General features: G+C 32.8%; 1 protein-coding gene across 1 annotated transcript; it reads right to left on the bottom strand.

The window, feature by feature from the left end:
- Positions 1-2933: 2933 nt before the first annotated feature.
- Positions 2934-4954, bottom strand: LOC129289593 (protein NRT1/ PTR FAMILY 5.11-like). Its single transcript, XM_054926387.1, has 3 exons — positions 4765-4954; positions 4431-4654; positions 2934-4333 (listed from the first exon to the last, which is right to left on the bottom strand). Exons 1-3 carry the CDS (start codon positions 4859-4861, stop codon positions 3245-3247), a joined length of 1410 nt encoding a protein of 469 aa, XP_054782362.1. The 5' UTR covers positions 4862-4954; the 3' UTR covers positions 2934-3244.
- Positions 4955-13525: the final 8571 nt, after the last annotated feature.

Below are 13525 nucleotides of genomic sequence, written 5' to 3'. Positions count from 1 at the left end.
AAACAAAAATATTGAAGCTAGCTTCCCTTGAATCTTGCTTGAATTAATAATGTTATGGGAGAATGACAAAGAAATTTTAAAAAGATTAATTAATTTAAGTTATGTCTCAAGTGTGAAATTTAAAAATTTATAATTTAATCTCTCAATCTTGTAACTGTATTGTGATGAATTTATAACTTTTTTTTTTAAATTTTAACATTGTTAAAGTATAAAAAAATTATTTTTTTTGTTAAAATTTAAAATATAAATTGTAAATTCATCACAACGAAGTTGTAAAATTAAGAGATTGCGTTATAAATTTTTAAAATTTAACATTTAAAACTTAACTTAAATTAATTGGTTCTTTTAGAATTTTTTAATTATTCTCCCTAATAAAAATCCACAAGGGAAGCAGCCCCTTTTGCCTTTTTGTTCCCGTTTCGTCTTCTCCAACGTGCGAGCCGACAGAGGGAGAGATCAACGCCTGTGGGTGATTTTCTTTCCTAAAGTTAGGCTCCATTATCAAATATTTTAGGTATGATTTAAAAATTTTTAAGTTTAGATAGATTTTTTAAATATTTTTAAGCATATTTTTCGACTTTATTTTTAAATTCTCTACAGTGGAATATTTGAGATTTTTTATAATTTTAAATTTCTGATTGTTTTGACTGTGAGAAAAGTTTTAGCTGGTATAGATAGATGAAATCAAGTTTTTGGGAGTATAATATTATTGCTAGAATAGTAGGTATGAATTATTTGAGTATTTTTTTTTTAAATTTTTTTTGTTGATTCTAGCAAACTTTAGGTTGAAAATAAATCATGTATGGGTTATATTAGCAATATCGTCTCTACTGTTCACTTTCAATAAATTTCTGTCAAATTAAGGCTTAAAATATAATTTTTTCTAAGTAAATTTGACAGACGTTTATTAAAAGTTATTGGTGGAGGTGAAATTGTCCTAGCTATAATTGTTTATGATTTAAAATTTTAAAGTTTAGGATTTAAATTACCTCTGTATCTATAGTTCATGATCCATAAATTGTATGTTAACCTTTTTTTTTTTACTGAATTAATGAGTTTTAAAAATTTTTCACTTTTAATAAAACATATTAAAAAAACTTATAAATAAGATTAGAGAAATAAAACTTAAATCTTTAAGCATGTGGTTATATTTGAGTTTATAAAGTTTGCTAAGCATGGCTTCCACAGATGTTGATGACAGTTTGATCCTTTCGCATGTGAGCACACGTGATCATTGAATCGACGATTGAAACAGGAGTTTAGGTTGTTCCATTGACTGGAATAAGAAGTTGATGCATTACTTAATTAATTAATTAAAGTCAAGTTTTTCAGACTTGATTCAATCTGATGACTTCGTCTACCGTGTTCACGTTTCTCTAATCCAATCTCACAAGTTGCTGATGACCAACGTCACCCTAATTAATTAACTTACACGGTCCCCATGCATTTCCAGAATAAGACATAATTAATTAAAATAATTTATTTATATTTTATAGTGTTCTTTTTCAAATAAATTTCTGCAAAGCCCCATTCTATTTAAAGGAATATATGATTACAATGGAAGTTATCTTTAAAGGTGATGAATGGATTCCATAGTTTGATTTTTCTCAGAGTTTCAGCAATATATGATGCAGTTCTCATCAACGTTTGTATATTGAAATTTTGCTCATAATTGCTACTTTAAAGACATAAAAAATGTAATTGTTGTTTGATAAAATAAAACGCGTTTGAGTTTTTTTTTTTAAAAAAAAAACACAAAACAAAAGATCAATAACAAAAGGACGCCGCACGTGGTTGAAAATTAAACAACTTGCCAACACCCCATTTTTTAAAACACAATAAAACAAAGACAACACGCTTGAGTTTTATCCTTTTCAAAAGTTTCAGTTTGATTTTTTTTCTAATTAAAAAAGACAGATAAGAAAAGTATGATATGAAGTAGAGAGGGTGTCCCATTAATACATAATTGACGTTACATTCATATCTTAAGAAATAAGTTTTTGGTACGCACGGCACATGGCTTAATTGGAACGGTTGACTTGTATTTTCCAGTCTTCCGCAATTTCGTCCTAGCAAGCTTTCCCACCTGATCTCTGCCCCCTTCCCTTCCCTATATAGGAGATCAAATCTAACCCATCTAAATGTTAATCTTGTTATTAGAAATTAGGAAGATGTATTTATTTTCCATGATAATTATAGGGCGCCGTACCAGGTTCGGATTCGACCGGGCTAGCCACGAGTCTATAGTCTAGTCTGAAAATTAATGAGGCTAGACTTTTCGGTCTGAGGACCAATCCAGTCTGGTTAAGCCTGAGACCCGGACTAGGTTGGACTTGGTCCGTCAGATTAACCGGTCCATCAGAAAAAGTTCGTTGATGGGGAGACTCTAGTATAAACGCTACGCTTAAGTAAGGGATTGGTGATTTGAGCTTCAATCTTGTACATATAATGAAAAGATATTTATTTTTAATAGTTAATATTTTGAGGAAGATATTCTCTGTTATCAACAAGATTTATTTCTTACACTTACCCAAAAAAAAAAATAGAGACTGTGAATTTGAGTTGTGTGTTTTTTTTTTAATACATATAGACATAATACTTGGACACTTTTTTTTAAAGAAAAATAAAGTAATAATTTTAACACTTGGGGACTTTACGCTGTCTTGGATTAAGACTTGGGCTGTCTTTATATATATAAATGCGCTTCAGTGTTAATGCCAATATATTACTGGGAACATACAATACAGCACAAGAATATTATGATTTATGATTTGGCATTTAAATTATAGTTTACGATGGCATTAAATTATATATTTATTTTGATTTGGTAGATATTTGAAGTTCTTCTTTTCCCTAATTTAGGGCAGGAAATTCATTTTATTTACTTATAAAATTTTGAATTAGTCGTACATTACATCGTCCTTACGAACCAAAGAAAGACAGGCATCAATTATTTTCATGACAAAGATAATCAAATTTTTGTGTTACAGTTAGATGGGCGATTGAGTTGGGTTTTAACTTTCACATGCTTCCACGCAGTTTAACCAAGAAAACTTTCTTTGTTGGCTTATGAATCAGCAAGAGAGGTAAGGCCATGACCCATTGGTGTCATAAGGGTTTTTCTTTTTTTCCTAATTGATATATATATATATATATATATATATAATACACACATCAAATGCTTGCAAATATTGACAAAGTATATGCATTAAACAAAATCTAACTTAAACAACCAATACTACCTTCATGATCTCCTGCACGGCACAACTTTCATATACAGATATGCAACACCAAGGTAGATGCAAAAGAACACCCAAGACAATATGGCCAGCATGAAATAGTACCTATCCAAATGGGCTTCATCTTTGTCGAAGTTCTCGAACCACCTTCTCACAACCAAAATACAAGGAATCCCCAGGATCTTGCCAACGCATGAAACCATGTCTTTTGAAAGCCTTCCAGGATTCCTCAATGTCTCAATCCCATCCTCATGTGCCAACAATTCCTCTAACCCACTCTGGGCCAGCCCTTCCACAAGTCCTAATAGAGCATAGTGAGGACTCAACCATGCCACACTTGTCTTGGGCTCCTCGTCAATATTCGCCACTTTCTTTCTTTCAATCTCTACTTTCCATGCTATAACACAACATATTACTGCACAAACCATTCCCGCACCAATTCTTACGAGCGTCATCCCTTGCTTCTTATTAACCCCACATAAAACATATATCAGTATGGTGATTTCATTCACTGCGCTTTTTATTACAATCATGACAGAAAACCGAACCTCCTTCCCCTTTATCTTCAGAGGCTCCATTTTAGAACCTTGTTCTTGAAAGAAAATATTACCAGTAGACAGGACTAAGCTGTATGCGATGCAGCTAAACATCAAAACCCACTTCAGGTATCTCACTCTTTTTGGGACGGTGGTGGCATCTCTGTCAAGTACTGATTGATCAAAAGGTCTGCTACCGTTGCCGCAAAGTAGGAACAAGAGACCAGATAAGACCATTATTATAGAAGAGATTTGAAAAACTCGCACCCACTGAAGTCCCAAAAAGCCAAAGATACCTACGGTGGCTCCGAGAATCCAAGCACTCTGGACCCATATGTTTTTGTAGATTTCCGCACTTTTTGTCTCCTTATGTTTGCTCTGCTGGCTTTCTATTGATCGAATATTGTAGCTTTCACTTAAATTATGCCCAAGAAATGACTTGAGTGGTGGATCTGCACCTCCCTTGCCTAATGCGAAAAGAAAAGACACCACTAAGAAAAGAGGCAAGTTCGTCTCTTGAGCACTCTGTCTGGCATAGGACCATAAAATCATTATTCCCTGTCAAAACGTAACAATTATATATGCTTAGTTTGCATCCTGAGTAATTGATAAATTAAAAGACAGGAATATACAGAAATCATCAGTAGAAACTTACTGCAATATAAGAAGCTGTGGAGATGACAATCGCATAAAAACGACGACCAAATCTTTCCCTGGTGAAGCGAACAAGAAGTATAGCTGTGAAGCAAGCGAGGCCTTCTTGGAGACACAAGAGAAGTGCAGCTTCAGCTAGACGATCTTGCATAGCTTCTTGTGTGTAGAAGGTTATCAGGATTGACACACATGCATACTCCACCACATTGTAACTTACAAACAAAGCTGCATAAAGAACACGTACCGAAGAAATTAATGAATTCGGATTAGAATTAACTGTATGAGTGTTTTAATCAAATTAAAGGCTAAGCGCATGCTTCAAAAGATGGTCTTACCCCAGCTGAAGAATGCACAAGGACTTGGAATGAATGGATGGTGCGACCAAGAAAGTGCAGCTTGGGCTCTCGCCGATTCAGCATCAATGGTCCCCATTAATCTGAACCATAGCAGTTTAATGAACGATGTTGAATGCTGCAATGTTTATAATACTATTCGATTCCCTTTAATGTCAAACTTCCAAGCGCGTTTATGTTATCGCTTATTCCCAAGCTTGGATATATAAATAAAGTATCGAAAATGAATGACTCGTTCGTAGCTAAAATGTGTTTCTCTCTCCTAGCTATCACCACGTGTTATATATAACTACGTCGAGTCGTCGACCACGCGGTCAACGGCGCAAGAAGGATATTTTTTTAATTAATTAATGTACATTATTAACAAAAGTTATTCATAATGGATATTCATATATTAATATATAATTTAAATATATTGTATAATCATTTTTAATACTGATTTAGAATATAAAGTAAGGCTAAATCAAGTTCATCCTCTCTACATCTGAAAAAGTAAGGTTACTATTTTAGGGAAAACGTATTTTTTTATCCGTGATTTTTTAATTTTCGATTTTCCCTCTAAACAATAGGAACTAAATTAATAATTGCAAGAAAATTTAGAGACTAACAATTATATTATCCTCAACTTTTTTGCAATTATCATCGTTATATAAAGTATAATACTTTTATATTAAAATATCAAATCATAACTTTGATAATATGAATAATAATTTTAATGTAAATATAGGAATTTATTTGATGACAAATTAAGGAGACCAAAATCTAATTTATAAACTAAAATATAATTTAATGATGTAGAGCATATAGGGATCTAAATTAATGATATTTTAATTTCTAGAATTTTTTTTAACCATCGTTTAATTTCTAGAACTTGAATGAGAGGCGTTTGTCCCGATCAAACCTTGGAACTTTGAGTCGATTTCTGCTTTATATAGTTTAGATATTATCATCTCTCATCAACTAGAGCAAGGAATTTATCCACGAGACTATTAGGTGACTAAAGTCAGGTTTTCACAGTTAAGTTAATCTCATGTATTGGTCAGGTCAAAAAGAAAGAAAGAAATAAAATATCATGAATTTGACTGCGCACGGCTACGTAATCCAATCACAAGACTTGATCGGATCACAAAGGCTGCACTGTCGCATATGCATTTCCATAAATAAATCAAACCCATGCGACGTGACAGTTAGAAGCTTATTAGGACGCTGATTGGGCCTTCACCAAAGAGTATTTATGATATGAAACCTAGACCCGTAGACCCGATTTTCTAACATCTGGAGCTCCACTTACTGGCCCAAATAAAGCCATGGCCGATGGCCCTGCCGTTTCAAAAGCGGAAATTACAAAAAAAAAAAAAAACTAACTAAAGGATAGAAATGGTTTTAACGGAGGAGTAAAGTAATTTAATGGGGGAGGACCTCTCCACTTCTTTCTCTCCATTTCCCTCCACTTTCCCCATCTCAATCATTCATTAATTCTATAATTTTAAAAAATTCATTTAATAAAATAATATGTGTGGTTGAGATGAGAGAAATGGAGAGAAAAAGTTAAGAGACCTTTGCTGGTAATTTAATCGCATTAACTATAATTAAGATTTATATAATGATATTCACACCTAAATATGGGATTTGAATCCAATGAATAGCTAAAAGTTCCCTTATTTAATGAGTGTTCCACATAATATGAAAATAATCATATAATACTAAAAAGGCATAAAATCTTAACTTTTTAAAAGAAATGGCACATGTGAGGGTTGTTCTAATTATAAAGGATGTTTTGAATTTTTTTAAAAAATATATTTTAATAATTTTCAAGCATTGATGAGAAATTTAATCTATTAATTATACTATGCTTTAGAGAATAAAAGAACTAATTGTTTTTGTTGCATTTAAGCTCATGCTGGCCTCTCTCCCTCCCTCCCTCCCTATGTAAAGTGATGTTCATTAGAGTACGTAAATAGATACAAAATTTCATCACAAAATTAATTTTGTTGCAAACTTGTTGTAAATTTTATGTTTTTTGTTAAATTTATTTAGATACAAAAGATATATATATACCCTTATTTTATAGGTTCACTTGTTACAAAGAGAGAGCTTATGCATGTTTGTGTGATTGTATCTCAGTTCATTCGAAAATCACTTTAAGAATCTAGATTGTTGATGCATACATTCACAAATCATCCACCCACCATATCGGTCGCTTATCATCGTTAGGTAACAGTCAACTTCCCACCAATAAACAGCCATCCTTATTTATCAAGGTATTGATTGCTGCTTTTCTGAAAATTCAAAACCGTCTACAACTAATATGCAAATATTCACAAGTATACACTACAAGACAACTAATTTAAACAACCCAAATACTCAAAAACACAGACTAAGATACTCACAAGTTTCCTAAAATCACTTTACCTAATCATGAACCCTACCAATACCATTACTACCTTCATCATCTGCATCAGGCACAACTTTTTTTACATACACAAGAGCAACACTAAGGTCTTTGTCGAAGTTCTCCAACCACTTTCTCACAATCAAAATACAAGGAATTCTCAAGAGCTTCCTGCCACATGAAACCATGTCTTTTGAAAGCTTCCCAGGATTCCTCAATCTTTGATTCTCATCACCATCATCATTTTCAAACAATTCCTCTCTATTCAAAGCCCTCGGCCAGATAGACTTCAAGCTTTCTTTCTCCAAGATCATTGGGCATTCTTTTTGTAGCTTGGTGAGAATGATTTTTGCTAACCCAGAAGAGATAAGAGATTTGAACAGTACTCTATTGGCCCTAATCCCAATAGTGGACAACCTAAAAACAATCGGAGAATTTCAGTCGATCTCTTTGTAATGTACTCCCTCGTTTTATTTATAGAAGAAAAAATTGTTATAACACAATTTAAAAAAATCAATTAACTATATTAATTGTATTAATAAATAAAATTATTGAACTACAATACTCTTCATTACTTGTGTTAATCAAGCCTTTATTAATTGTCTCTTGTTACTATGAATGATAAAATTATGAGAGGTAATTTAGGAAGTTTGCAATAAATGCTTGCAGAAAAATGTGATTTTGTTTATATAAAAAAAAAGCTAAAAATGATAGTTTCTCTTATAAATAAAAACAGAGGGAGAAATTAAGCTATGAGATTATGTTGAAGGTGATTGCAAATCAAATTAAGCCTCTTATGGATAAAATCATTGGACCTCGTCGGAATAGCTTTATCCTTGAGAGATAGAGTAGTGACAATATTGTTGTTACTCAAGAAGTTATTCATTATATGAAAGGCATAAAGAAGAAAATAGGGCATATGGCAGTTAAAGTTGATCTCTTGAAAAAGCCTATGATAGCTTAAATTGGCATTTTATTTATGATGCACATATGGAGCTAGGAATCAATGACCATGTGTGTAATCTTATCCTAAAGTGTATTAGTATTGCTAATTTCATATTACTTTAGAATGGGGAACCATTAGATGTCTTTTATCCTTCTAAAGGCCTCTAACAAGGAAATCCAATGTCCCCTTATCTCTTTGCCATATGTATGGTGTCACACCAGGAAAAATGCGACGCGGACGGCGCGCGAGCGGAAGTCCCGGCCTTCGCGGCGAGAACCGGATCGAACGAGGAGTTGCCACCAAGATTTTGAGGTAAATCTTGGGAAACCGATTAATGGAGGATAAGGGTGGTCTGCGAAATCAGAGAATAGGTTCGGGAGTCGGTTGAGTGTGGGAAAGGTGTTAGGCACCCCATAACACCCGTTCGTCCGAACGGTTACCTGAAGTTCGTTGTACTTTTTTAATATGGTTTTATAATTATTTTAATTATCCTTTTATATTCATGTGTTTGATATAAAAATGATAAGAATTAGGTCAGAAATGTTTATTTATTTGGGAGGACGGATTTGACTCAGAATCTGACTTTGAGGCCTACGTACCCTGTGATGGGGATCAAAGTCCACGTAGTTCGGGCTTAAAAATTTATTGGTGAAAATATTTTTGAAGAGAAATTAATTAAAAATAACTCACCATTTTGCAAATAACAATTTTTGAAATTTTGATATGTGTGTTTTAAATTGCAAGAAGTAATTTGATTTTAATTATTTTCTCAATTTTTGGATTTTAAATTAAAGAAAAGAAAAGGGTTTAAAATTATTATTATTATTTTTTTATATTTTATGATTGATAATTTAATTGTAGTACCTGCAAAACCTTATTGGTTTATACGGCAATACAATTGCTCTAAATATCTGCGGAGATCCTGAAATCTCACACGATAAAAGAGTTTGGCCATTTAATTTATTTATTTATATTATTATGTATATTTTTAAGTGTTAATAATAATTTTAAGTGTTTATATATATGTTTCAAAGAAACTTAATCATCATACTTGCAAAGCCTTATTAGCTTGTATGGTAATATGATTATCCCTAATATCTGTGGAGATTCCAAAATGTCACGCGATAAAGGAATTAAACTTAAATACATTTTTAATGTGATTATATTAATATATAATTTATACATATTTTTTTAAAAAACTTAATCGTTATATTTGCAGAGTCTTATTGACTCATGCGATAATACGATTATCTTATAAGTCTACGGAGATTTAAAAATCTCACATGACTAAAAGATATAATTGGTAAATATGGTTACAATTTAAATACATTAATTTAATTAATTAAAATTATACAAATGTTTTATTTTATTTATAAAATTATTTATTTATTTACCATATAAATTGTGAATCATGATATCTGGGAGGATTTATTATCCTACACGATAATGTGATTAATTTACGTCTCTACAAAGATTCTTGAAATCTCACATGAGACTTAAATATTTATTATAAAAAGAGAATTAATTTTAATAATGGGCCTTTGAAGCCCATATAAATACCTGCAAAATTGATTCTTATACCTGCAAAATCTTATTGACTTACACGGTATGAAACCATTCTCAATGCCTACGGAGATTCTTAAAATCTCACATGACAAATAAGCCATAAATATATGTATCTCTCTCTCTCTCTCTCTTTTCTTTTTATACTTTAGCCTCTTATAAGGAAATCATGACAACATATGGAAATAGAAAACACCATGAAGTATTACACATGAATAAATTTTTACAAATGAACAAAGGTTAATATAAGAATCAACCCATGCCATCACACGTTACATTTTCTAAAACATAGTAATTAAAAAGAGTGAAAGGCAATTTGAGAATCAAACATGCAAAACTTGACATACCTAAATTAGACACGTTGGATATCTTATAATACAAACCATCATAAGTTTATTTTACAGACACCAATATCATAGGATGAAGAACTTTTAAATTTTCAAAATTAGTAGACAAACTTGGTGATTAATTTTCAAGTATCAATAATCTCAAAACATGAATATAACTATGCCCTTGAACCATTAAGAGACGCAAGATTATACATGATATTTTATAAATAGTTAGTTAATGACTCATGCAAACTTATGCCTATCATAAAATCTTGGGAAGGAAAGGAGAAAAGAGAACAATATTATTCAAGCCATAGTCTTTACTTGCAACCTTTTAGTAGGGATGGTGTTTTCATCAGCTCTTCCTCCATCTTGACTCCTTCCACGTGGCCGTTCACGGATTTCTTCCACCTGATGGTGTGGAACAGGTGCCCTATATGCTTCCGCCGCCTAAGGGGCTCATGTGATTTCCCATGCTCTATCATCCTATTCTTGGAGTCTTTGTTGGAGATTATCGAGTCGGGATGGTTCCAGGACACGTTGCAATTATCCAGAGTCACCTCAGACACTGTGTTCTTCCCTACAATGCTACCCCGTTCCCTACAAACTTGATTGATATGAATATCTCTTTGGGACTAGAAGAGGAATGGCAATAGCGGTTGCGAGAGTCAGGACAAGAGAAAAGAGAATGAAAAGGGAAGAGGCTTTGGATGGAAAAAGAGGAGTGTGGCTTGGTGCGAGAGGAAGCAAAGTGGCTCTGTTTTTGGGTGGAAATAACAGCAGCAGCTCTCCTCTCTCGGTCTCGTGCTCTCTCCTTCTCGGTCTCTTTTTTTTTCTTCCTTCGATCTTCTTTATTAGTATGCTGCTTCCTCTCTCTCACTCCGTCTCTGTGCTCTTATTCTCCTCTCTTCCTATGCTCTTCTCCTGTTCAGTTTTCAATCTCTTAGTCTCTGTTTTTCTGTGTTTTTCTGCCTCAGCTCTCTCTCCTTCTCGTGTTCATCCTCTCTCGGACTCTCTCCTCTGTCTCTACTTTTTATCTTTCAGTTTCTCCTCTCAGTCTCTGTTTTTTTCAGTCTAGCTCACTTTTTTTCTTCCCTTCTTGCTCTATTTTTTCAGCCCCTTCGGTCCCTTTTGTTCTCTGCTTTGACCTCCCTTTTATACTCTCTCTTTTCCAGTTTTCCTCACTTCCCTTTTTCCATCTTCATGCATTTCGTTCATGCTCTGTTTTTTAGTCTGTTTTCCATCATGCGTGTGCTTGCTTTCTGCGTTGGTCTTTTGTGTTTCTGCTGCTCTGCTTCTTTTTTTTCCTTCTTTTCAGCTGCGTTTTCTGCGTGTGCCATGCTTTCCATTTCCTTTTCCATTTGCTATCTGCTTCTCGCTGTTCCATGCATGTTTCTGTTTCTGCTGTGCGTGCTTCTTTTCTTCTCTGCTCTAGTTTCTATTCACATGTTTACGTGCACGTGAGACTAATCTTTTTGGCTTTCTCTCTTCTTCCTTTTTTTTGTTCTGTGCTTGCTTCTCTGGTATGCTTCTGCGTAACTGTTGTGTGTTTCTGCTCGTGTTTCTGTTTTCTTTCCTCCCTGATCAGCACTGAAAACGTCTGCTGTTAGTTGTGGTGAAAGGCTGTGCGTTTCACCACAGCCTTATATTATTTTTTTTTTGAATTAATGTCTTTTTTTTAAATTAGATTAAGGTTATATTTTTAATTTTAATGAAAAATAAGATTTAAGGATAGAAAAGTTAATTCCCAAAAGTTGACACTTAATTATTTTTTAAATATTTAAGATAATTTGGGAGGGATTTTAAAATATTTAAATAATATTTTTTTATTTTAAGGAGCTAAAAGAAATAAAATCCTAATCAAAAAGATAAAATTAAGCCTTATCAATTAAAGTAGATTTTTTTGTTTTGAAAATATAATCCTAAAAGGATTAAATTTCATTTTGCATTTTTATATTTTTGGTTACTTATTTTTATTTTTGTTAAATTTAGAAAATGCCTGGACAAAATACGGTGTTCACATATGGAGAAGCCGAACCATCTAATTTAGGATGACCTTAATGAAAAGAATTGGAAACCAATCAAACTTACCAAGGATGGGCCTGTTATCATGCATCTCTTCTTTACAAATGATCTATTACTCTTTGGATACTTTATTTCATGTGACTTGTGATTTTTAAATGATTAACAATTCACCCAGTTTAGCAAAGGTTATATAGAATGCTCACACTAGTTAGGTTATACTCAAGGAGATGGAGGTCCATCTAGACATAGATGGCTCATACAAGAATGGCACTTTATATTACGGAGGAGTTATTAAGGGCATGAATGCTAATTGGGTAGCAGATTACAGTTCAACTATTAGTAGTCTGCCATCTATGATAATAAAAATTGTAAGTCTAATTCAAGAGATGTGCTTAAATCTAGGCTATGTTAGAGTAAAGGCATATATGGATAATGTAAAGGCTATCAATATGATTTCTAGACAGGATAATCATCACCACCCTTACAAAGACATTATAGATTATGCTAGATTTCTTTTATTTAGGAATAGTTTTATTTCTATAGATGTTATTTTTAAAAAAGTTCATGGCTATGCTTATTTACTTATGAGTAATGCTTATGTTAGCCCAAGTCTTTTTTGTGCTTATGATCAACTCCTATTAAGTGTGTTCTGAGTGTTAGTGGTATTTTTTGGCACAAGTGTGAGATTTTGGATACTCCTGAGTTGTAAAAAAAAGTGTGCAAGTTGTGAAAATATGTTTGGATGTCCAACTTTCTTGTGTGAGAGAATTTGAAAGTAAAATCTGTGCCATTAGCTAGTAAAAAGAGCTTCTGTAGAAATCTAAATCACCTCATTCAAATGTCAAATGATGAAATAGGGCATATCAGAAGTTGCTTTAAGTTATTGTCATTTGACAACAAAATACTATCAGATACGTGCAACATGCCGTGGCTAATAGCGCCTATGCCACGGTGCGTGGCACAGATAAGGATAGCCACGGCGTATGTACACATGTCACAGAGCATCCCTATATTTTTCACTTGTTGCTATTTTTTTTTCAATGGATTGGAATTTTTTTATTCCCTTAAGGTATCTCATGCTTTTGAAACAAAATTTTACTCTGATTTAAGACATATTGCATAATGTTTAGGTGATTTAAAATTTATGAAAACTTGGGATATCATTTCTACATATTACAAACTTACTAATTTAAATGGCTTAGCCCATGATTACTTTGAATTTACAGAGTTAATTGAAATTGAGTAATGAGTATTATAACTTGCTATCAGATATTACACACATTGCAATGGATTTAACTTTTAAAAAATACTCACTTACCCGTATATCATTTTGTCGAATTGAGGCAAGCTCATTCTCCGACAACTGCAACTTTGCATTATTTACTCTTACAAACAGTGAGGCTAACATATCCCATGCTTCCTTTAGCGTCTTCACCTCTTTGACATATCTAAGAAACAATGGCTCAACAATAACAACTATTATGTAAA

Source organism: Prosopis cineraria, unplaced genomic scaffold (assembly GCF_029017545.1).
Source record: "Prosopis cineraria cultivar Desert tree isolate PC_DT_omini unplaced genomic scaffold, ASM2901754v1 PC12, whole genome shotgun sequence".
NCBI classification, from domain to species: Eukaryota; Viridiplantae; Streptophyta; class Magnoliopsida; order Fabales; family Fabaceae; genus Prosopis; species Prosopis cineraria.
Note: the sequence above shows the minus strand (reverse complement) of the source record. Positions and strands in the feature narration are given on the sequence as shown.

Coding starts and splice junctions, on each gene's coding strand:
- LOC129289593 (XM_054926387.1), bottom strand. CDS start 4,861: ATGGGGACCATTGATGCTGAATCGGCGAGAGCCCAAGCTGCACTTTCT. Junction 4,655..4,764: donor TTGTGCATTCTTCAGCTGGG/GTAAGACCATCT, acceptor TTCTTTATGCAG/CTTTGTTTGTAAGTTACAAT. Junction 4,334..4,430: donor CCACAGCTTCTTATATTGCA/GTAAGTTTCTAC, acceptor ACGTTTTGACAG/GGAATAATGATTTTATGGTC.